The following is a 20,524-nucleotide window of genomic DNA, read 5'->3' on the forward strand; positions in this document are numbered from 1 at the left end:
TGCAACCTCTGCCTCCCAGGTTCAAGCGATTCTCCTGCCTCAGCCTCTCGAGTAACTGGGACTATAGGCGCGCGGCAACACACCCAGCTAATTTTTGTATTTGTAGTAGAGATGGGGTTTCACCATGTTGGCCAGGATAGTCTCCATCTCTTGACCTGTGATCTGCCTGCCTCAGCCTCCCAAAGTGCTGGGATTATAGGTGTGAGCCACTGTGTCCGGGCAGAAATAAGATTTCTAGATCAAAGGATATAAATACTGTTTTGATAGATGTTGCCAAACTAAGGCCTGGGCTTTGAAGCCCAGGATGGGAACAGCTGGGCTCGATGGGCAAAGGGTTTGAGTGAAGGCATTCACGGTGGGGAGTGGCTGGCACGGCCAGTGTTGGCAGTGATGTCCACCCTGTTCCTGGCCCTGCTGATTCCTCTCCTGATCCCTCCAGCGACCCAGCCTCCAACACCGCCCCGCTTCAGCCAGAGCAGCTCCGAGTGTTTGAGACTCTGGAAGAGATCACAGGTGGGCTCTGTCTCTGCATCCTGCTCTGCCGGGGCTGGGAGTCCGTGTCCTGTCCCCACTCCCCTAATCTCATCCTCTGCCTGCAGGTTACCTATACATCTCAGCATGGCCAGACAGCCTGCCTGACCTTAGCGTCCTCCAGAACCTGCAAGTAATCCGGGGACGAATTCTGCACAAGTAAGTACTGGGAAAGAAGGGGCCTGATGGAGAGGAGTCCCAGGGAGGAGTCCCTGTGGGAAGCTTTGGGCCTGAGGGAGTATTCCTGTTCCCCTGGGACATAGCAGTAACCTTTCCATGAAAGTCTGCAGAGTGTGCTGGGGATGGAGGAAGATGAGAGTAGCCTTTGCTGTCCGGGAAGGGGACCATGGTAAGGTGCCCTCCTTTCTCCCATAGTGGCGCCTACTCACTGACCCTGCAAGGGCTGGGCATCAGCTGGCTGGGGCTGCGCTCGCTGAGGGAACTGGGCAGTGGACTGGCCCTCATCCACCATAACACTCGCCTCTGCTTTGTGCACACGGTGCCCTGGGACCAGCTTTTCCGGAACCCGCACCAAGCCCTGCTCCACACTGCCAACCGGCCAGAGGACGAGTGTGGTAAGACAGGGAGCCCAGTGTGTGTGCTCCCCATCTGCCAGCACACAAGAGTGCCCACGGGGTCCTGGCACCAGCGTTCTTGGACTTGTGCAGACTGCCTGTCCCTGTGCACCCTTCTTGACTCAGCGCAGCTCTGGCTGGCTTGGCCTCTTGGCATGGCTTCTCTAGCTGGGTCCTACCTGCCTTGGCATCCTTCCCTCCCCCTCTGTTTCTGAAATCTCAGAACTCTTCCTCTCCCTACATCGGCCCCACCTGTCCCCACCCCTTCAGCCCAGAGCCATGCCCACAGCCAGTTCCCTGGTTCACTTGGACCTGGGGCCTCCCCTAAAAGTCCCCTGCGGTCCCTTCCTCCTCACTGCAGTGGGCGAGGGCCTGGCCTGCCACCAGCTGTGCGCCCGAGGGCACTGCTGGGGTCCAGGGCCCACCCAGTGTGTCAACTGCAGCCAGTTCCTTCGGGGCCAGGAGTGCGTGGAGGAATGCCGAGTACTGCAGGGGTATGAGGGGCAGAGGAGAGGGGTGGCTGGAGGGGTGCATGGGGCTCCTCTCAGACCCCCTCACCACTGTCCTTTCTCTCAGGCTCCCCAGGGAGTATGTGAATGCCAGACACTGTTTGCTGTGCCACCCTGAGTGTCAGCCCCAGAATGGCTCAGTGACATGTTTTGGACCGGTGAGCTGCTGGTGGGCTCAGAGCTGGGTGGAGGGGTGCAGTGAGGGGGATTGCCAGGGACTTGGCAGGATGGCGAGACGCGGCAGGGTGTGCTGTCTGGTAAAATATCCCTGGAGAGGGCTCAGCACTCAGACCCGAACAGCAGCAGAGTGGCAGGAAAGGGGGCCCGGGGGACCCTGGGGCCCTTCAGACTATGAAAAGGTTCTAAGGAGGTCTGCGTTTGCGGCTGTGGCTGTGGCTGTGCTAGGGTAGTTAGCCCTGCGGGCTCAGGCGTCAGACTACCTGGATTCAGACCCAGGTCCTGCTTCCAACCTTGGTGTTTTATTCCTAAAATGGGTATTGTAATAGTACCTACCTTGCTGGGGTGTGGCGAGAATGAAATTAAACAGGGCTTGGCACAGTGAAGCCCGGGAAAGGCCTTCTATGCAGCAGTGACTGTTGTTACTCGCTGTTACACCTTAGGTAATGCGTTTTCTTCTCTGGGTGCCTCCCATTCTCTGGCTCAAGTCCCGCCCAGGATCAAGCTTGGAGGAGGGCCCCGAGGGAGGGTCCACAGAGACTGGGTGAAGAGCAGAGGTGTTTGTCCCAGGAGCATGGTGAAAATTGCTGCTGGGTGGCCTTGGGAAGCACAAAGGGGACCCAACTAAGGGCCTGATCCTACTGCCCTGGGGGTGTCAGTGCCAGCCCCCCACAAACCTTTTCTGCCCCTCCCAGGAGGCTGACCAGTGTGTGGCCTGTGCCCACTATAAGGACCCTCCCTTCTGCGTGGCCCGCTGCCCCAGCGGTGTGAAACCTGACCTCTCCTACATGCCCATCTGGAAGTTTCCAGATGAGGAGGGCACGTGCCAGCCTTGCCCCATCAACTGCACCCACTCGTGAGTCCGAGGGTCTTTTCTGCAGAAAGGAGGACTTTCCTTTCAGGGGTCTCTCTGGGGCTCTTACTATAAAAGGGGACCAACTCTCCCTTTATCATATCTTATTTCTGATGGCAAAAATAACACATTGTTGGGGCCGGGCACGGTGGCTCACGCCCATAATCCCAGCACTGTGGGAGGCCGAGGCGGACAGATGACCTGAGGTCAGGAGTTTGAGACCAGCCTGGCTAACACGGTGAAACCCCGTCTCTACTAAATAATATAAAAAATTAGCCGGGTGTGGTGGTGGGCGCCTGTAATCCCAGCTACTCGGCAGTCTGAGGCAGGAGAATGGCATGAACTCAGGAGGCGGAGCTTGTAGGGGAGCTGAGACTGCGCCACTGCACTCCAGCCTAGGCGACAGAACGAGACTCCATCTCAAAAAAAATAAAAATAAAAATAACACATTGTTAAAATGGTAAAATTAAAACATGAAATATAAATTAATGCCCTAGCAGTTCTATCCCCACTGTTAATAATTTGAAATATTTTTCCTCTAGTTATTTTTGTCTGTGCACATTCTAATATGTATATATAAGTTAACATACATTAATATTATTCTCCAGTTATTTTTATCTGTGCACGTTCTAACACACACACACACACACACACACACACACATATATATATATTTTTAGATGGAGTCTCACTCTGTCACCCAGGCTGGAGTGCAGGGGTGCAATCTTGGCTCACTGCAGCTTCTACCTCCTGGGTTCAAGCAATTCTCCTGCCTTGGCCTCCTGAGTAGCTGGGATTACAGGAACATGCTACCTTGCCTAGTTAATTTTTGTATTTTCAGTAGATGGGGTTTCACCATGTTGGCCAGGCTGGTCTTGAACCCCTGACCTCAGGTGATCTGCCAGCCTCGGCCTCCCAAAGTGTTGGGATTACAGGGGTGAGCCACCATGCCCAGTCACATATTTCTTTTTACCAAATAGAATCATAGTTCATACATATTGTTTGCAAATTGCTTTTTCTCACTTTCCAGGACCTTGAAATGTTTTTCCATGTTCTAACATGGCGATCTACCTTATTCTTTTAATTTTTCTTATTTAGTTGTCTTTACACATGAAACACATGAATACATCCTTGTGATAAACATTTTCAGTAACATAAAAGTATAAATGTTACAAAACCAATGTGCCCTTTCACTCAACTCCCTGTCCACCCAGTCTCTCCTGTGGGCTGGGAGAACCACCGCATTGACTTGTGTGTTCATCTTTCTGGGCTCTTTTCTGCACACTTATATAGACACACTACATTTATATTAGGTTGAGTCAAATAAGATTGCTGTTTGTGTAAACCAAAAATGGTCAAGAACCTGGGCGCGCGGTGACTCACACCTGTAATTCCAGCACTTTGGGAGTCTGAGGCAGGCGGATCACTTGAGATCAGGAGTTCGAGATCAATCTGGCCAACATAGCGACACCCTGTCTCTACTAAAAATACAAAAATTAGCCGGGTATGGTGATGCACACCTGAAATCCCAGCTACTCGGGAGGCTGAGGTAGGAGAAAACCCGTGAGGCGGAGGTTTTAATGAGCCTAGATTGTGCCACTGCACTCCAGCCTGGATGACAGAACAAGACTCTTGTCTCAAAAAAAAAAAAAAAAAAAAAAAAGGTCAAGAAACAGCAATTTCATATAGTTCCACTTGTCATCAGATTTGTGTGCGTGTACATTTTGTAATGTAAATGGGATCATTCTCTTCATACTATTCTGCAGTTTACTTTCCCTCCGACTTGAGGTATCCTTTCTTGTGAGTACAGACAGATCTACCATCTTTATTTTTTTTTAATTACTCAACCTATAACATGGATGTAATTTCACTTTGTTTTTGAGGGATATTGAGCTTGTTTCCCTGTTTTCACAGTTTATTGCAATTGAGCTCCATACACAAGTGAGCCCTAGTGTCCACGCATTGGCATTTTTAGGGTATATAGTGCTGGCAATGTTTATCACAAGGATGTATTCATGCGTTTCAATTTAAAGACAACTAAATGAGAAAAATTAAAAGAATATGGGTCCGGACTGGGTGCAGTGGCTCACGCCTGTAATCCCAGCACTTTGGGAGGCCGAGGCAGGCAGATCACCAGAGGTCAGGAGTTCAAGACCAGCCTGGCCAACATGGCAAAACCCCGTCTCTACTAAAAATACAAAAATTAGCCGGGCGTGGTGGTGGGCACCTGTAATCCCAGCTATTTGAGAAGTTGAGACAGGAGAATTGCTTGAACCTGGGCGGCGGAGGTTGCGGTGAGCCGAGATTGCACCAGTGCACTCCAACCTGGGCAACAGAGCGAAACTCCATCTCGAGAAAAAAAAGAAAAAAAAAAAAAAAGAGAGAATATGGGTCCAGATCCATATGGATCCTAGATCCAGATCATGGTATTAGAACATGGAAAAACATTGCAAGATTCTGTTAAGTGACAAAAGCATTTGCAAGCAATATGTACGGTCTGTATTCAGAGGAGAATTTGCTGCATCATAGATAATATTTCATAGGTGTTGCCAAACCGTTCTCTGGAGAAGTCGTATCAGTTTACCCTGAGATTCTTCTATGGAGGGAATAGTTGAGCCCCCTTACTTGCTTTTCTGGGTGCCCCTCCCTGCTTCCTACCTACCACAAGGTGCTGCAGGGGAGAGGGGCATGCGGGTTCCTTGGCTGGAGAAGGAGTCTCCTTGTGGGGTGGTAGAAGGAGCACTGATGGCTTTGAGCCCAGTTTCTACCTTTGTCAAATGGGGATAATGACCCAGCCACACCCCTCCCGGGTTTGTTGTGAGACTGGAATGGTGGTTCCCAAGAGGGTGGTTCCCAGAATTGTTGATGAGACTCTTTCTCCTGCAGCTGTGTGGACCTGGATGACAAGGGCTGCCCCGCCGAGCAGAGAGCCAGGTTGGCTTGGACCCCAGGATGTACCCCGCGTTGCCCTTCACTCCCCCACTGGATGCTGGGTGGTCACTGCTGTAGGGAGGGGACCCCCTGACATATGTCCCTTCCCACTCACTCTTCCACTGTGGAACCTCCTGTCATTTTCCACTTCAACAAGTGACAGAGGACCTGCTCCGAAACTGAGGGAAGGGGACCGCAGGGAACGATGGCTAGAAAACCCAGTCCCTCCCCAGCCTGGAGTAACTTGATGTCCTGTGAGGGACACGGGCAAAGTGCAATTCCGTGGAAGTCAAGAGAGGCAGAGAAGAGTGCAGCCACACCGCTGAAGGAGCGATGAATTCTTAACTGGGGATGGTGGGAGGCTTCAAGGAGGAGGTGGAATTTGAGCCAGGCTTTGAGAGAGGAGCAGGAATTGCACTTGCATTTAGGTAGAAAGCACTGGGGTGCAAGGTGACACTGGAGGGGGAGGCATCAGGAAATCCAGGATGTCTTCAAAGTTCTGGTGTCGGGGGCTGTTGAGTAAGCACAGGGGTCATTAGAGTCAGGGTGGGGTCTGACCTGGAGGCCAGAGGCCCTGAACCCAAGCCACAGGGTGGGACTTGACTGCCTGGGCAGTGGGGACCTTTGGGAAGGACTTTGGGTAGAAAAAGACTGAAGTCTTTGTCTTAGGCAATCATCTGTCCGTGAAATGAGTATGTGTTACAGGCTTGGTATGGGCCAGACCCTGTGCTAAGCAAGGGGGTGCGGAGAGGACAGGATGACAAGAATATTGGATCAACATCGAGGAGCTCCATCTATCCCAGGATGCACTATCTTTTTTTTTTTTTGAGATGGAGTCTCACTCTGTCGGCAGGCTGGAGTACAGTGGCACCATCTCATTTCACTGCAACCTCTGCCTCCTGGCCTGAGGCTCCCGAGTAGCTGGGATTACAGGCATGCGCCACCACACCCAGCTAATTTTTGTATTTTTAGTAGAGACGGGGTTTCACCTTGTTGGCCAGGATTGTCTCCATCTCTTGACCTTGAGATCCGCCCACCTCGGCCTGCCAAAGTGCTGGGATTACAGATGTTAGCCACCGTGCCCAGCCAGATACGCTATCTTTTTATTGAGTGATTGAGACAGGGTCTTGCTCTGTTGTCCAGTCTTGAATGTGGTGGTGCAATCACAGGCGCACTGCAGCCTTGGCCTCCTGGGCTCAAGTGACCCTGCTGCGGCAGCTGGGACTATGGGAGCATGCCACCACACCTGGCTAATTAAAAAATTTTTTTTGTATAGACAGGATCTCACTGTGTTGCCCAAGCTGGTCTCAAACTCGTGGGCTTAAGTGATCCTCCTGTTTTGGCCTCCCAAAGTGTTGGGATTACAGGCATGAGCCACCACTCCTGGCAATGAGCCAAGTCTCTTTTTTTTTTTTTAGATGGAGTCTTGCTCTGTTGCCCAGGCCCAAGTGCAATGGCACGATCTTGGCTCACTGCAACCTCTACCTCCCAGATTCAAGCAATCCTCCTGTCTAAGCCCCTGTAGTAGCTGGGATTACAGGCATGTGCCATCATGCCCGGCTAATTTTTGTATTTTTAGTAGAGACAGGGTTTCGCCATGTTGGCCAGGCTGGTCTTGAACTGCTGACCTCAGGTGATCCATCTGCCTTGGCTTCCCAAAGTGCTGGGATTACAGGCATGAGCCACACCTGGCCAAGCCAAGTCTTAAAAGATGACCCTGTGGAGAAATGGTGGTCCAGGCTGAAGGGTCAGCCTATGCAAACACCGGGAGGTATGGAAAATCATTCAGTAAAAACTGTACCTTGAATACCCATACAGCCATTCTGTTTTTCACTTTTTTTTTTTTTTTTTTTTTTTTTGAGACGTTTCCCTGTTGTTGCCCAGGCTGGAATACAATGGCACAATCTTGGCTCACCGCAACCTCCACCTCCCAGGTTCAAGTGATTCTCCTCCTCAGCCTCCAGAGTAGCTGGGATTACAGGCATGCACCACCATGCCTGGCTAATTTTGTATTTTTAGTAGAGATGGGGTTTCTCCATGTTAGTCAGACTGGTCTCGAACTCTCGACCTCAGGTGATCCGCCCACCTCAACCTCAAGCCACTGTGCCCAGCCCTACTTTCTTTTTTTTTTTTTTTTTTTTTTTTTTTTTTTTTTTTTTTTGAGACGGAGTCTCGCTCTGTCACCCAGGCTGGAGTGCAGTGGCCGGATCTCTGCTCACTGCAAGCTCCGCCTCCCGGGTTTAGGCCATTCTCCTGGCTCAGCCTCCCGAGTAGCGGGGACTACAGGCGCTCGCCACCTCGCCCGGCTAGTTTTTTGTATTTTTTAGTAGAGACGGGGTTTCACCGTATTAGCCAGGATGGTCTCGATCTCCTGACCTCGTGATCCGCCCGTCTCGGCCTCCCAAAGTGCTAGGATTACAGGCTTGAGCCACCGCGCCCGGCCCCTACTTTCAATATTCAATAAATTACATAGCCAGGCACAGTAGCTCACACCTGTAATCCCAGCACTTTAGGAGGCCAAGGTGGGAGGATCCTTTGAGGTTAGAAGCTCGAGACCGGCCTGGGCAACACAGTGAGACCCCATTTCTACAAAAAAAAAAAAACTAGCCAAATGTGGTGTCATGTGTCTGTAGTCCCAGCTACTTGGGCAGCTGAGGTGGAAGGATTGCTTGAGCCCGGAGGTCAAGGCTGCAGTGGGCCATGATCTCACCACTGCACTCAGCCTGGGCAACACAGGAAGGCCCTGTCTCAAAACTAAATAAATAAATAAATAACACAAACTATTTAACAGTTTATTATAAAATAGGCTTTGTGTCAGATGATTCTGCCCAACTGTAAGCTGCTGGCAGTGTAAATGTTCTGAGCACGTGTGAGCCAGGCTAGGTGTCTTTTTTGTCTTTTTTTTTTTTTTTTCCTTTTTGTGGAGAACGGGGTCTCGCTATATTACCCAGGCAGGTCTCAAACTCCTGGGCTCAAGTTATCCTCCCGCCTCTGCCTCCCTGAGAGCTGGGATTACAGGCGTGAGCCACCGCGCCCGGCCAGGCTAGGTGTCTTAAATGCATTTTCAGTTTCAACTTACAATTGGTTTATCAGGATGTGGCCCCATGGTGTTGAGGGACATGTGTATTAACAGTCTCCTTAGTGATTTTTTTTTTTTTGAGATGCAGTCTCTTACTGTTGCCCAGGCTGTAGTGCAGTGGCGCAATCTCGGCTCACTGCAACCTCCGTCTCCTGGGTTCAAGTGATTCTCCTGCCTCAGTCTCCCAAGCAGCTGGGATTACAGGCACTCACACCACGCCCAGCTCATTTTTTTGTGTGTATTTTTAGTAGAGACGGGATTTCACTATGTTGACCAGGCCGGTCTCGAACTCCTGACCTTGTGATCCACCCGCCTCAGCCTCCCAAAGTGCTGGGATTCCAGGCGTGAGCCACTGTGCCCAGCATCCTTAGTGATTTTTACACCATAAAGTGTTGGAGCTCTAAGGCAGAGCCAAGGCTAGAGAACCAAGTATAGAGAATCTGGAGATGTGGAGAGGGCTCTGATTGCCTACAAGGAGTTTGGACTTTATTGTGGAGGCAGTGGGGAGCCAAGGGAGGTTTAGAGTAGGAGAGGGTCCAAGCCTGTGGGTCACCCTTCCGACTTCCCTTTCCGAATGCCAAACACCTTCTTCATGTCCCCCGTGGGCCCCCTTTGTCCCTCCTACCCCAAACTAGCCCTCAATCCCTGACCCTGGCTCCGCCCCCAGCCCTCTGACGTCCATCATCTCTGCTGTGGTGGGCATTCTGCTGGTCGTGGTCTTGGGGGTGGTCTTTGGAATCCTCATCAAGCGACGGCAGCAGAAGATCCGGAAGTACACGATGCGGAGGCTGCTGCAGGAAACGGAGGTAAGGCGGGGTGAAGGCCTGCCAGCCCGCGTGGGGTCTGCACTGGCTCCCGGCACTGACCCACCACCCCCTCACCCCAGCTGGTGGAGCCACTGACACCGAGTGGAGCGATGCCCAACCAGGCGCAGATGCGGATCCTGAAAGAGACGGAGCTGAGGAAGGTGAAGGTGCTTGGATCTGGAGCTTTTGGCACAGTCTACAAGGTCAGGGCCAGGTCCTGGGGTGGGCGGCCCCAGAAGGTGGGGGCGGTGCCTGGAGGGGTGTGGCCGGCAGTTCCGATGGGAGGGGCAAGAGCCGGAGGCAGTATTTGGGGGAGGGCAGTTACAACGGAGCAGAAGGGAACGGGAGCAAGCCCTAGGGTGGGGAAGGATGTTTGGAGCACAAGTAATGATCTCCTGGAAGGCAGGTAGGATCCAGCCCACGCTCTTCTCACTCATATCCTCTTCTTTCTGCCCAGGGCATCTGGATCCCTGATGGGGAGAATGTGAAAATTCCAGTGGCCATCAAAGTGTTGAGGGAAAACACATCCCCCAAAGCCAACAAAGAAATCTTAGACGTAAGCCCCTCTACCCTCTTCTGCTGGGAGGACAGGAAGGACCCCATGGCTGCAGGTCTGGGCTCTGGTCTCTCTTCATTGGGGTTTGGGGAGATATGACTCCCGCAAACCTAGACTATTTTTTTGGAGACGGAGCCTTGCTCTGTCACCCAGGCTGGAGTGCAGTGGCGTGATCTCAGCTCACTGCAACCTCCACCTCCTGGGCTCAAGCGATTTTCATGCCTTAGGCTCCTGAGTAGCTGGAATTACAAGCACCTGCCTGTTTTTTTTTTTTTTTTTGAGACATAGTCTCGCTCTGTCACCCAGGCTGGAGTGAAATGGCGTGGTCTTGGCTCGGCCTCCCAGGTTAAAGCGATTCTCCTCCCTCAGTCTCCTGAGTAGCTGGGATTATAGGTGTGAGCCATCACGCCCGGCTAATTTTTGTATTTTTAGTAGAGATGGGGTTTCACCATGTTGGCCAAGCTGGTCTCAAACTCCTGACCTCGTGATCCGCCTGCCTCGGCCTCCCAAAGTGCTGGGATTACAGGCGTGAGCCACCGTGCCCGGCCTAATTTTTGTATTTTTAGTAGAGACGGGGTTTCACCATGTTGGCCAGGCTGGTACTTTGGGCATTCACAGGCCGTGGGCCGCGGCTGTGGTTTGTGATGGTCGGGAGGCTGTGTGGTGGTTGCGAGGCTGTGTGGTGTTTGGGGGTGTGTGGTGGTTGGGAGGCTGTGTGATGGTTGGGAGGCTGTGTGGTGTTTGGGGGTGTGAGGTCTCCCATACCCTCTCAGTGTACCCTTGTCCCCAGGAAGCATACGTGATGGCTGGTGTGGGCTCCCCATATGTCTCCCGCCTCCTGGGCATCTGCCTGACATCCACGGTGCAGCTGGTGACACAGCTTATGCCCTATGGCTGCCTCTTAGACCATGTCCGAGAAAACCGCGGACGCCTGGGCTCCCAGGACCTGCTGAACTGGTGTATGCAGATTGCCAAGGTATGCACTTAGGGCACCTGGGCTCTTTGCGGGTCCCTTTGGAGCAAGCCCCTATGTCCACGAGGGGCTAGGATGGGGACGCTTCCTGGGCATATGACCAGGGCCAGGCCCTCCCAGAAGGTCTACCTGGGTGCTTCCCATTCCAGGGGATGAGCTACCTGGAGGATGTGCGGCTCGTACACAGGGACTTGGCTGCTCGGAACGTGCTGGTCAAGAGTCCCAACCATGTCAAAATTACAGACTTTGGGCTGGCTCGGCTGCTGGACATTGACGAGACAGAGTACCATGCAGATGGGGGCAAGGTTAGGTGAAGGAGCAGAGGAAGTCGGGTGGAGTGGGGTCTGGCCCCTGGGAGAACTCTGAGTGGCCACCTCCCCACCACACACAGTTGGAGGACTTCCTCTTCTGCCCTCCCAGGTGCCCATCAAGTGGATGGCGCTGGAGTCCATTCTCCGACGGCGGTTCACCCACCAGAGTGATGTGTGGAGTTACGGTGTGTGGTGGGGAGTGTTGGGAGGGGTGGGTGAGGAGTCATGGCTGGAGGGAGGATGAGAGCTGGGATGGGGAGAATTATGGGGCCACCTCAGCATGTGGAGGGAGGGAAGGGGCTGCCTGTGCCCCACCTTGCAGGGTCTGTGCACTTCCCAGGATTAGGGAAAGACTGGGTAGATTCTGTCTCCTGGCATCACATCTCCCCCCTGCTGCCATGATGCCAGACTCCTGGGCAGAACCTCTGGCCCTCCCACTCCTGACCCTGTCTCTGCCTTAGGTGTGACTGTGTGGGAGCTGATGACTTTTGGGGCCAAACCTTACGATGGGATCCCAGCCCGGGAGATCCCTGACCTGCTGGAAAAGGGGGAGCGGCTGCCCCAGCCCCCCATCTGCACCATTGATGTCTACATGATCATGGTCAAATGTGCGTGGCTGAGCTGTGCGGGCTGCCTGGAGGAGGGTGGGAGGTCCTGGGTCGAGAAGCCCACAAAGGGCATGAAAGGGGACCAGGATGTATGTAGACCCAGGAACCCTGGTGTATTAGGAGCCTCAAAACCTTCTCATATCCCTTTTACAGTCAAAGTCCAAAGCCACTCTTGAGGAACAACTAGAGAACCTTATGTACAATATTAAGCTGGGCACAGTGGCTCATGCCTGTAATCCCAGTACTTTGGGAGGCTGAGGTGGGAAGATCCCTTGAAGCCAGGAGTTCAAGACCAGACTGGGCAACACAGTGAGACCCTATCTCTACAAAAAATAAAAAAATTCGCTGGGTGTGGTGGTGTGTGCCTGTAGTCCCAGCTACTCGGGAGAGGCTGAGGCAGGAAGATCACTTGAGCCCAGGTGAAGGTGGCAGTAAGCTATGATTGCGCCACTGAAATCCAGCCTGGGCGACAGAGTGAAACCTCATCTCAAAAAAATAAAAAAGCAAACAAAAAGAAAAAAAAATTAAAAGGGAAACTAGTAGAGATGCCCGAAGGTTCTGGCTGAAGCCCCCAGAGTCTGGTACTACTTCTCTACCACCAAGGGCTTTGGGCTGTCCCTTGGGACTATCTAGACCAGACTGCAATGGGAGTGGGAGGGGAGGCAGCAGGCACACAGGGCCGGGGCTAGATGCTGGCCTCCCTCCTGCCCCAGGTTGGATGATTGACTCTGAATGTCGGCCGAGATTCCGGGAGTTGGTGTCGGAATTCTCCCGCATGGCCAGGGACCCCCAGCGCTTTGTGGTCATCCAGGTACTGGGCCTCTGTGCCCCATCCCTGCCTGTAGCTAAGAGTACCCTCCTGCAGAGGGTGGGAAGGAGAGATGAGTCCGGTGTGCCATTCCCCTCACCTGCTATGAGCCTTCTTCATGGAATGCTGCATGCTGGGCTGGGGAGGGGCCACCATCCCACCTCTCCTTCCTCCGCAGAATGAGGACTTGGGCCCAGCCAGTCCCTTGGACAGCACCTTCTACCGCTCACTGCTGGAGGACGATGACATGGGGGACCTGGTGGATGCTGAGGAGTATCTGGTACCCCAGCAGGGCTTCTTCTGTCCAGACCCTGCCCCGGGCACTGGGGGCATGGTCCACCACAGGCACCGCAGCTCATCTACCAGGGTCAGTGCCTTCGGTCACACTGTGTGGCTGCTTACCTCCTCCATCCCCGGTGGACTAGGGTCCCTTTCTCTGATGTTCCCTCAACTGTCACCTCTCAAGGAGACCCCATTATCCCTACAAAAAATTCTTACTGCCTTCCAACCTCTGTGACCCCATTCTCTCCACGGTGACTGTGTCGTACCCCAAAGGTGACCTGTTTTTCTCCTGTGACCCTGTCACCTCCCATGGAGTCCCCATCCCAGATCCATTAAGTGACTCCCATCATGACTTACTTTCTTGTTCCCAGAGTGGCGGTGGGGACCTGACGCTAGGGCTGGAGCCCTCTGAAGAGGAGGCCCCCAGGTCTCCACGGGCACCCTCCGAAGGGACTGGCTCTGATGTATTTGATGGTGACCTGGGAATGGGGGCAGCCAAGGGGCTGCAAAGCCTCCCCGCACATGACCCCAGCCCTCTACAGCGGTACAGTGAGGACCCCACGGTACCCCTGCCCTCTGAGACTGACGGCTACGTTGCCCCCCTGACCTGCAGTCCCCAGCCCGGTATGGAGTCCAGTCTAAGCGGAGAGACTGATGGGCGGGGGAGGGGGGACCCTCAGCCCAGGGTCCACTGTGGGGGCAGAGGGAGTGGCAGCGACACCGGGGTTCCTTCCCCTAATAGGTCATCTTCTCTTGGCCTTTCAGAATATGTGAACCAGCCAGATGTTCGGCCACAGCCCCCTTCGCCCCAAGAGGGCCCTCTGTCTCCTGCCCGACCTACTGGTGCCACTCTGGAAAGGCCCAAGACTCTCTCCCCAGGGAAGAATGGGGTTGTCAAAGACGTTTTTGCCTTTGGGGGTGCTGTGGAGAACCCCGAGTACTTGGCACCCCGGGGAGGAGCTGCCCCTCAGCCCCACCTTCCTCCTGCCTTCAGCCCAGCCTTCGACAACCTCTATTACTGGGACCAGGACCCATCAGAGCGGGGGGCTCCACCCAGCACCTTCAAAGGGACACCTACGGCAGAGAACCCAGAGTACCTGGGTCTGGACGTGCCAGTGTGAACCAGAAGGCCAAGTCCGCAGAAGCCCGATGTGTCCTCAGGGAGCAGGGAAGGCCTGACTTCCACTGGCATCAAGAGGCGGGCGGGCCCTCCGACCACTTCCAGAGGAATCTGCCATGCCCGGAACCTGTCCTAAGGAAACTTCCTGCTTGAGTTCCCAGATGGCTGGAAGGGGTCCAGCCTAGTTGGAAGAGGAACAGCACTGGGGAGTCTTGGTGGATTCTGGGGCCCTGCCCAATGAGACTCTAGGGTCCAGTGGATGCCACAGCCCAGCCTGGCCCTTTCCTTCCAGATCCTGCATACTGAAAGCCTTAGGGAAGCTGGCCTGAGAGGGGAAGTGGCCCTAAGGGAGTGTCTAAGAACAAGAGCGACCCATTCAGAGATTGTCCCTGAGACCTAGTACTGCCCCCCATGAGGAAGGAGCAGCAATGGTGTCAGTATCCAGGCCTTGTACAGAGTGCTTTTCTGTTTAGTTTTTACTTTGTTTTGTTTTTTAAAGATGAAATAAAGACCCAGGGGGAGAATGGGTGTTGTATGGGGAGGCAGATGTGGGGGGTCCTTCTCCACACCCACTTTCTCCATTTGCAAATATATTTTGGAGAACAGTTAGGCACCTGCCTATGTCTGGGGGTAGCTCTGCACCATCCCTTCCTGCTCACCTTACACTCAACTCCTCTTTTCCTGGAGGGAGTGGCCAGGAATCTTCAGAAAGCTTGGATGAGGAGCCTGACATCCAGTTCTCTAGCTTCAGGGTTGGGGGGGATCGGGAAGCTGGATTCGGATCTGAGAGCCCTTTAACAACCAGATCATTCTTTCTTAGAACGAATTCCTAAGGCCACTCACCAGAATGGGGTTATTTCCTCCTTGTGAGTCAGGAGAGTGGCGGTTGAGTGGGCGAAAGACGAGGCAGGGTCTACTGTGGGACTCATTTTCCTTGCCTTGGCTATGCCAGAGGAGCTCACTGACCTAAGGAGTAGCTGTCCAGAAAGCCCACCCAAGCCAGCACAGCCACCCTGGCGGTACAAAGGCTGGGCCGGCCGGACTTCTGTGCCCCCCACATTCCCAGATTGGACATATAAAAACACACACTAGTTAGCATTAGTGTTTGTAGTGCCACTTTACTGCCAATGGCTGACATTGCCCTGGGTTGGGGAAAATAAATAAAATCTACTGTGGCATCAGACAGGTATTACCGAGGTGAAGAGTGGACCAGGCTTTTGTGGGCACTTATCCTGGGAAGGGGGTATAAGGTGGCTGGGGAAGTGTCCGTGGAGAGTGTCTCTCTCCTGCCCCCAAGGCCATGGAATCTTATTCCTTCCTTGTACCCAAAAGGGCAAAGTGGAGGCCAGGGTCTCTTTGCTAAGGAGCTAAGTAGGGGAAAGAGGCAGGGGGAGCTCCCAGCAGGACCAAAGGGAGACCAAGGCTTGGACCCCAGAACAGAGCAGGAACCCAGAATCCTGTGCAGTCACAGGATGACGCAGGGAGGACGGCTGTTGGTGATCTTTTCTAGGGGTTCTCCTTTACTGGCTCTTCGGATGGCCTCAATGAGCTAGAGGACAGAGATGTGGAATGACGGGATGATGCACTGTTGGGGTAGGATGACCCAGAGGTCCTCCCAACACTGCAAATACTCACATCTTTCTCATAGGGAAAGCCCCCATTCTCCAGCTTGGAGAACACCAGCTGTCCATTTATCTCTATCTCAAAGGCACCTGGTAAGAAATCAACAGATAAATAAATGGTACCCTGAGAACATAGGCAGAAATCAGGAGTTCCTTCAAAGGGGTCCCCCACCACTCCCACTGGAGACCCATTTGTAGCTCCTTAAGCCATTCCCCAACCCTGGGTCAACTCCAGGGAACCTGAGGGAGGCCTCGCCTGTGTGCCCCTGGCAACAATGAAAGACTCCCTCCCCTCCAACCCTACACGATTGCAGTCTAATAGGTTTTTCCCCCGCAGGCCTCTGTGAACCCCCTGACATATGGAAGGGAACTCATGTTGGCTGGACATTTTACCATGTGCCAGGCACTGCAGGCACTTTACATAAAGCAGCCAATGTCAGAACTAGAAAGCGGGAGAGCTGGGATTTAGAGTACAGACTGACTCAGCAGGTGTTCCATGAGCCTCACCTGTGCCCCCCAGGCGCGACTCGATCTCGATGCCCGGATACTGCTCCTTCACAGCACTGGCCAGCTCCAGGTAGGTCGCCTCGAAGCCGCAGGGTTCACTGGGGAGAAGAAATGGGGCTGGGCTGGGGACTCGGGGGTGGGGCCTCCCGTGGACCCACCTCCGTCCGGCCCACGGGACCAGGGTAGGGGTCCTCCAGCCGGGACCGCTCACCAGTACTCCACCATGATGCGGACCCCACTCCCCGGCTCCACCTCCTCGGGAGGGGGCGCTACGGACGTCTGCCCCGGCTCCCCGCTCATAGCTGCCTGCTCCGCTCGGGCCCCTGCTTCCGGGTGTGACGCGCTCAGCGGGCACGTGACGGGGCGGGGCCTCTGGAGCGAGGCGGGGCCGAGCGTGGCGTTGGGGCGGGGCGGGGCCGAGCGTGGCGCCCAGGCGCCCCCTGTAGGCCTCCGCCATTGCTACGTTTTGACCTCGTACGGCAGCTCCGGAGCTCGCGCCCCGGGCAGAGTCTGGGAGAACCCGTACAGAGCCTCCTTCCCCGGCCCGGTCTGCCGGAATGCCGGGCTTCCCCACTCCCGATGTCCGCCGGACTTCACGGCTTCATTTACTCTAATGGACTATCTTAGACTGCAGAGCGCTTTTCAGTTTACAAAAGAAAGAGAAAGCGGTGGGGCAACCATCCTGGAGATGGGAGTGGGTGTGGCTGATGTATGAAATAGTTGACATTTTCTCGCTCACATGCTGATGGCATTTGTTTTTTTTTTTTTCACTCTTGTTGCGCAGGCTGGAGTGCAATGGCGAGATCTCGGCTCACTGCAACCTCCGCCTCCGGGGTTCAAACGATTCTTCTGCCTCAGCCTCCCGAGTAGTTGGGACTACAGGCGCGTGCCACCGCACCCGGCTAATTTTGTGTTCTTAGTAGAGACAGGGTTTCACCATGTTAGTCAGGCTGGTCTCGAACTCTTGACCTCAGGTGATCCACCCTCCTCGGCCTGCTAAAGTGCTGGAATTACAGACATGAGTCACCGCGCCCGGCCCAGTTTTTTGTTCGTTTGTTTGTTTTAGGAGAGACAGGGTTTCACCATGTTGGCCAGGCTGGTCTCGAACTCCTGACCTCAAATGATCTGCCCGCCTTGGCCTCCCAAAGTGCTGGGATTACAGGCGTGAGGCACCACGCCCGGCGCTGATGCCATTTGGAACCGCCCTATAGTTACATACCCAAGTGTTTCTGATCCCAAAGCTCTAAACTGCTTTTTCCAGTCTTTTGTAACTGCCTCTTGCCTGCACTGGAGAACCGTAGACACTCTTCAGGCTGTGTGCCCCCAACAGTTCCTGCACATCCCCTTCTTATCCAGCCTCTCACTGGGGGACTGGTGTCATTATTCCCATTTTGCAACTCTGGAAATGGAGGCTGCTCAGGTCCTCGCTGCCTTTTCCCTGCCTGCAGTACCGCTATGGTATCCTAGCACGCCACCCACTCTAGTGTCCCTTTAGGCTATTTTTCTTTTTCTTTTTCTTTTTTTTTTTTTTTGAGACGGAGTCCTGCTCTGTCACCCAAACTTGAGTGCAATGGTGCCATCTCGGCTCACTGCAACCTCCGCCTCCTGGGTTCAAGCGATTCTCCTGCCTCAGCCTCCCTAGTAGCTGAGATTACAGGTGCTAGCCACCACACCCAGCTAAGTTTTGTATTTTTTTTTTTTTTTTTTGAGTCGGAGTCTTTCTCTGTTGCCCAGGTTGGAGTGCAATGGCGCAATCTCAGCTCACTGCAACCTCTACCTCCCGGCCTAAGTGAGTCTCCTGTCTCAGCCTCCTGAGCAGCTGGGATTACAGGCGCCAGCCACCCCGCTGGCTAATTTTTCTATTTTTAGTGGAGATGGGGTTTCACCATGTTGACCAGGCTGGTCTCGAACTCCTGACCTTGTGATCTGTCCACCTCGGCTTCCGAAAGTGCTGGGATTACTGCTGCACCTGGGCTTATTTTATATATATATATATATATAAACAGTCAGGGCATGGTGGCTCACACCTGTAATCCCAGCATTTTGGGAGGTCAAGGTGGGCAGATCACTTAAGGCCAGGAGTTCAAGACCAGCCTGGCCAACTCGGCAAAACCCTGTCTCTACTAAAAATACAAAAATTAGCTGGGTGTGGTGGCGCACACCTGTAATCCCAGCTACTCCAGAGGTTGAGGCAGGAGAATCGCTTGAACCTGGGAGGTGGAGGTTTCAGTGAGCTGAGATACCACTGCACTCCAGCCTGGACGACTGGACGACAGAGTGAGACTGTGTTAAAAAAAAGAAAAGAAAAGAAAAGAAAGAAAATGCTGTCATTTGTACAGTTGCCTAACCATCACCACAATCCAGTTACAGAATGTTTCCGTCAACCTGGTAAGTCCTTCCCACCTGTTTCTGGTCAATTCAGCTCCCAATTCCAGTCCTATGCAACCACTGATCTGCTTTCTGTCTCTAACTTTGCCTTTTCTGGATGTTTCATATAAACAGAATAATATGCTATGTGGTCTTTTGCTTACGGCTTCTTTCACTCAATATGTTTTTTGAGATGCATTCATGCTGTAGCGTCTAGAGTAGTTTGTTCCTTTTCTTTTTTTTTTTTTTTTTTTTTTTTTTTTTTTTTTTTTGAGACGGAGTCTCACTGTGTCGCCCAGGCTGGAGTGCAGTGGCGCGATCTCGGCTCACTGCAAGCTCCGCCCCCCGGGTTCACGCCATTCTCCCGCCTCAGCCTCCCAAGTAGCTGGGACTACAGGCGCCCGCTACTGCGCCCGGCTAGTTTTTTTGTATTTTTAGTAGAGACGGGGTTTCACCATGTTAGCCAGGATAGTCTCGATCTCCTGACCTTGTGATCCACCCGCCTCGGCCTCCCAAAGTGCTGGGATTACAGGCTTGAGCCACCGCGCCCGGCCTAGTTTGTTCCTTTTCATTGCTGAGTCGTATTCCACGTGTGGTTTTGCCACATTTTGTTTCTTAATTCACCAGTTGATGGATATTTAAGGTTCCAGTGTTTTTTGTCTATTTTGAAGAATGCTGCTACAGATGTTTTGATGTCTTTGCATAGGTGTGTGTTTTCATTTCTCTTGGGTAGATTCCTAAGGGTAGAGCTGCTGGGTCATGTGTTAAGTTTATGATTAACTTTTTTTTTTGAGACAGGGTCTCGCTCTGTTGCCCAGGCTGGAATACAGCAGTGCAAACACTGCTCACTGCAGCCTCGACCTGCTGAACTCAAGCTATTCTCTTGCCTCAGCCTCCTGAATAGCTGGGACGACAGACACGCACCAGCATGCCCAGCTAATTTTTTTTGTATTTTTTTGTAGAGACAAGGTTTTGCCGTTTTGCCCAGGCTAGCGTTTAACTTTTTAAGAAACGGCTAGACTGTTTTTCAAAATTTTCCCACCAGCAATATATGAGGATTCGTCGCTCCATATCCTCACCAATACTTGTTTTCTGTCTCTTTGATTATAACCATCCCAGTGGACATGACATGATATATAATTGTGGTTTTAATTTTCATTTATCTAATGACTGTTGTGTATCTTTCATGTAGTTATTAGTCATTCATATACATATGTGAAGAAATATCTATTCAAGTCTTTTGCCCATTTTTATTAGGATTGTTTGTCTCTTTATTATTGATTTGTAAAAATTCTTTATATATTTTGGATATCAACCAAAATATATACAACCATATATACAACCATATATAGTTGTATATGGTTTGCAACTATTTTCTCCCAGTCTTTGGCTAATTTTTTTTCTTTTTTCTTTTTTTTTTTTTTTTTTCTTTTTTTTTTTTTTTTTTTTTTTTGAGACGGAGTCTCGCTCTGTCGCCCAGGCTGGAGTGCAGTGGCCGGATCTCAGCTCACTGCAAGCTCCGCCTCCCGGGTTCACGCCATTCTCCTGCCTCAGCCTCCCAAGTAGCTGGGACTACAGGCGCCCGCCACCTCGCCCGGCTAGTTTTTTTTTTGTACTTTTTAGTAGAGACGGGGTTTCACCGTATTAACCAGGATGGTCTCGATCTCCTGACCTCGTGATCCGCCCGTCTCGGCCTCCCAAAGTGCTGGGATTACAGGCTTGAGCCACCGCGCCCGGCCTTTTTTCTTTCTTTTTTTGAGACAGGGTCTCACTGTGTCACCCAGGCTGGAGTGCAGTGGCACAGTCTCGGCTCACTGCAACCTCCGCTTCCCAGGTTCAAGCAATTCTTGTGCCTCAGCCTCCCAAGTAGCTGGGATTACAGGCATGTGCCACCATGGCCCAGATAATT

The 20,524-nt window shown here is 52.7% G+C and overlaps 2 protein-coding genes across 4 annotated transcripts in view; one reads left to right on the plus strand and one right to left on the minus strand.

The window, feature by feature from the left end:
- ERBB2 (erb-b2 receptor tyrosine kinase 2) overlaps positions 1-14,725 on the plus strand; it is a 28,275-nt gene extending 13,550 nt beyond the window's left edge. The window contains exons 10-27 of one of the 2 annotated variants that reach the window (XR_003116148.1): positions 440-513; positions 600-690; positions 907-1,106; positions 1,468-1,600; positions 1,683-1,773; positions 2,488-2,648; positions 5,532-5,579; positions 9,323-9,461; positions 9,542-9,664; positions 9,919-10,017; positions 10,808-10,993; positions 11,140-11,295; positions 11,411-11,486; positions 11,763-11,909; positions 12,623-12,720; positions 12,896-13,088; positions 13,371-13,623; positions 13,765-14,725. Coding sequence is in view for 1 of the 2 variants with exons in the window: in XM_025361161.1 (XP_025216946.1) it covers positions 440-513; positions 600-690; positions 907-1,106; positions 1,468-1,600; positions 1,683-1,773; positions 2,488-2,648; positions 5,532-5,579; positions 9,323-9,461; positions 9,542-9,664; positions 9,919-10,017; positions 10,808-10,993; positions 11,140-11,295; positions 11,411-11,486; positions 11,763-11,909; positions 12,623-12,720; positions 12,896-13,084; positions 13,371-13,623; positions 13,765-14,120 (2,620 nt within the window). In the remaining variant the exon portion in view is untranslated. The remainder of the gene's footprint in view (positions 1-439; positions 514-599; positions 691-906; positions 1,107-1,467; positions 1,601-1,682; positions 1,774-2,487; positions 2,649-5,531; positions 5,580-9,322; positions 9,462-9,541; positions 9,665-9,918; positions 10,018-10,807; positions 10,994-11,139; positions 11,296-11,410; positions 11,487-11,762; positions 11,910-12,622; positions 12,721-12,895; positions 13,089-13,370; positions 13,624-13,764) is intronic. The other variant, XM_025361161.1, reaches the window with a different exon arrangement.
- A 492-nt stretch (positions 14,726-15,217) lies between these two features.
- On the minus strand, positions 15,218-16,610 carry MIEN1 (migration and invasion enhancer 1). 2 transcript variants are annotated; one of them, XM_025361170.1, is made up of 4 exons: positions 16,460-16,610; positions 16,249-16,346; positions 15,755-15,831; positions 15,218-15,668 (listed from the first exon to the last, which is right to left on the minus strand). In XM_025361170.1, the coding sequence occupies exons 1-4, from the start codon at positions 16,546-16,548 to the stop codon at positions 15,585-15,587; spliced, it is 348 nt and encodes a 115-aa protein (XP_025216955.1). In that variant the 5' UTR covers positions 16,549-16,610; the 3' UTR covers positions 15,218-15,584. The 2 variants fall into 2 exon arrangements, with proteins under 2 accessions (XP_025216955.1, XP_025216954.1); XM_025361169.1 differs by having other exon boundaries at positions 15,218-15,831.
- Positions 16,611-20,524: the final 3,914 nt, after the last annotated feature.

This window comes from Theropithecus gelada, chromosome 16 (genome assembly GCF_003255815.1).
Source record: "Theropithecus gelada isolate Dixy chromosome 16, Tgel_1.0, whole genome shotgun sequence".
NCBI classification, from domain to species: Eukaryota; Metazoa; Chordata; class Mammalia; order Primates; family Cercopithecidae; genus Theropithecus; species Theropithecus gelada.

Coding starts and splice junctions, on each gene's coding strand:
- MIEN1 (XM_025361169.1), bottom strand. CDS start 16,548: ATGAGCGGGGAGCCGGGGCAGACGTCCGTAGCGCCCCCTCCCGAGGAG. Junction 16,347..16,459: donor CGCATCATGGTGGAGTACTG/GTGAGCGGTCCC, acceptor TCTTCTCCCCAG/TGAACCCTGCGGCTTCGAGG. Junction 15,832..16,248: donor GTCGCGCCTGGGGGGCACAG/GTGAGGCTCATG, acceptor ATTTCTTACCAG/GTGCCTTTGAGATAGAGATA.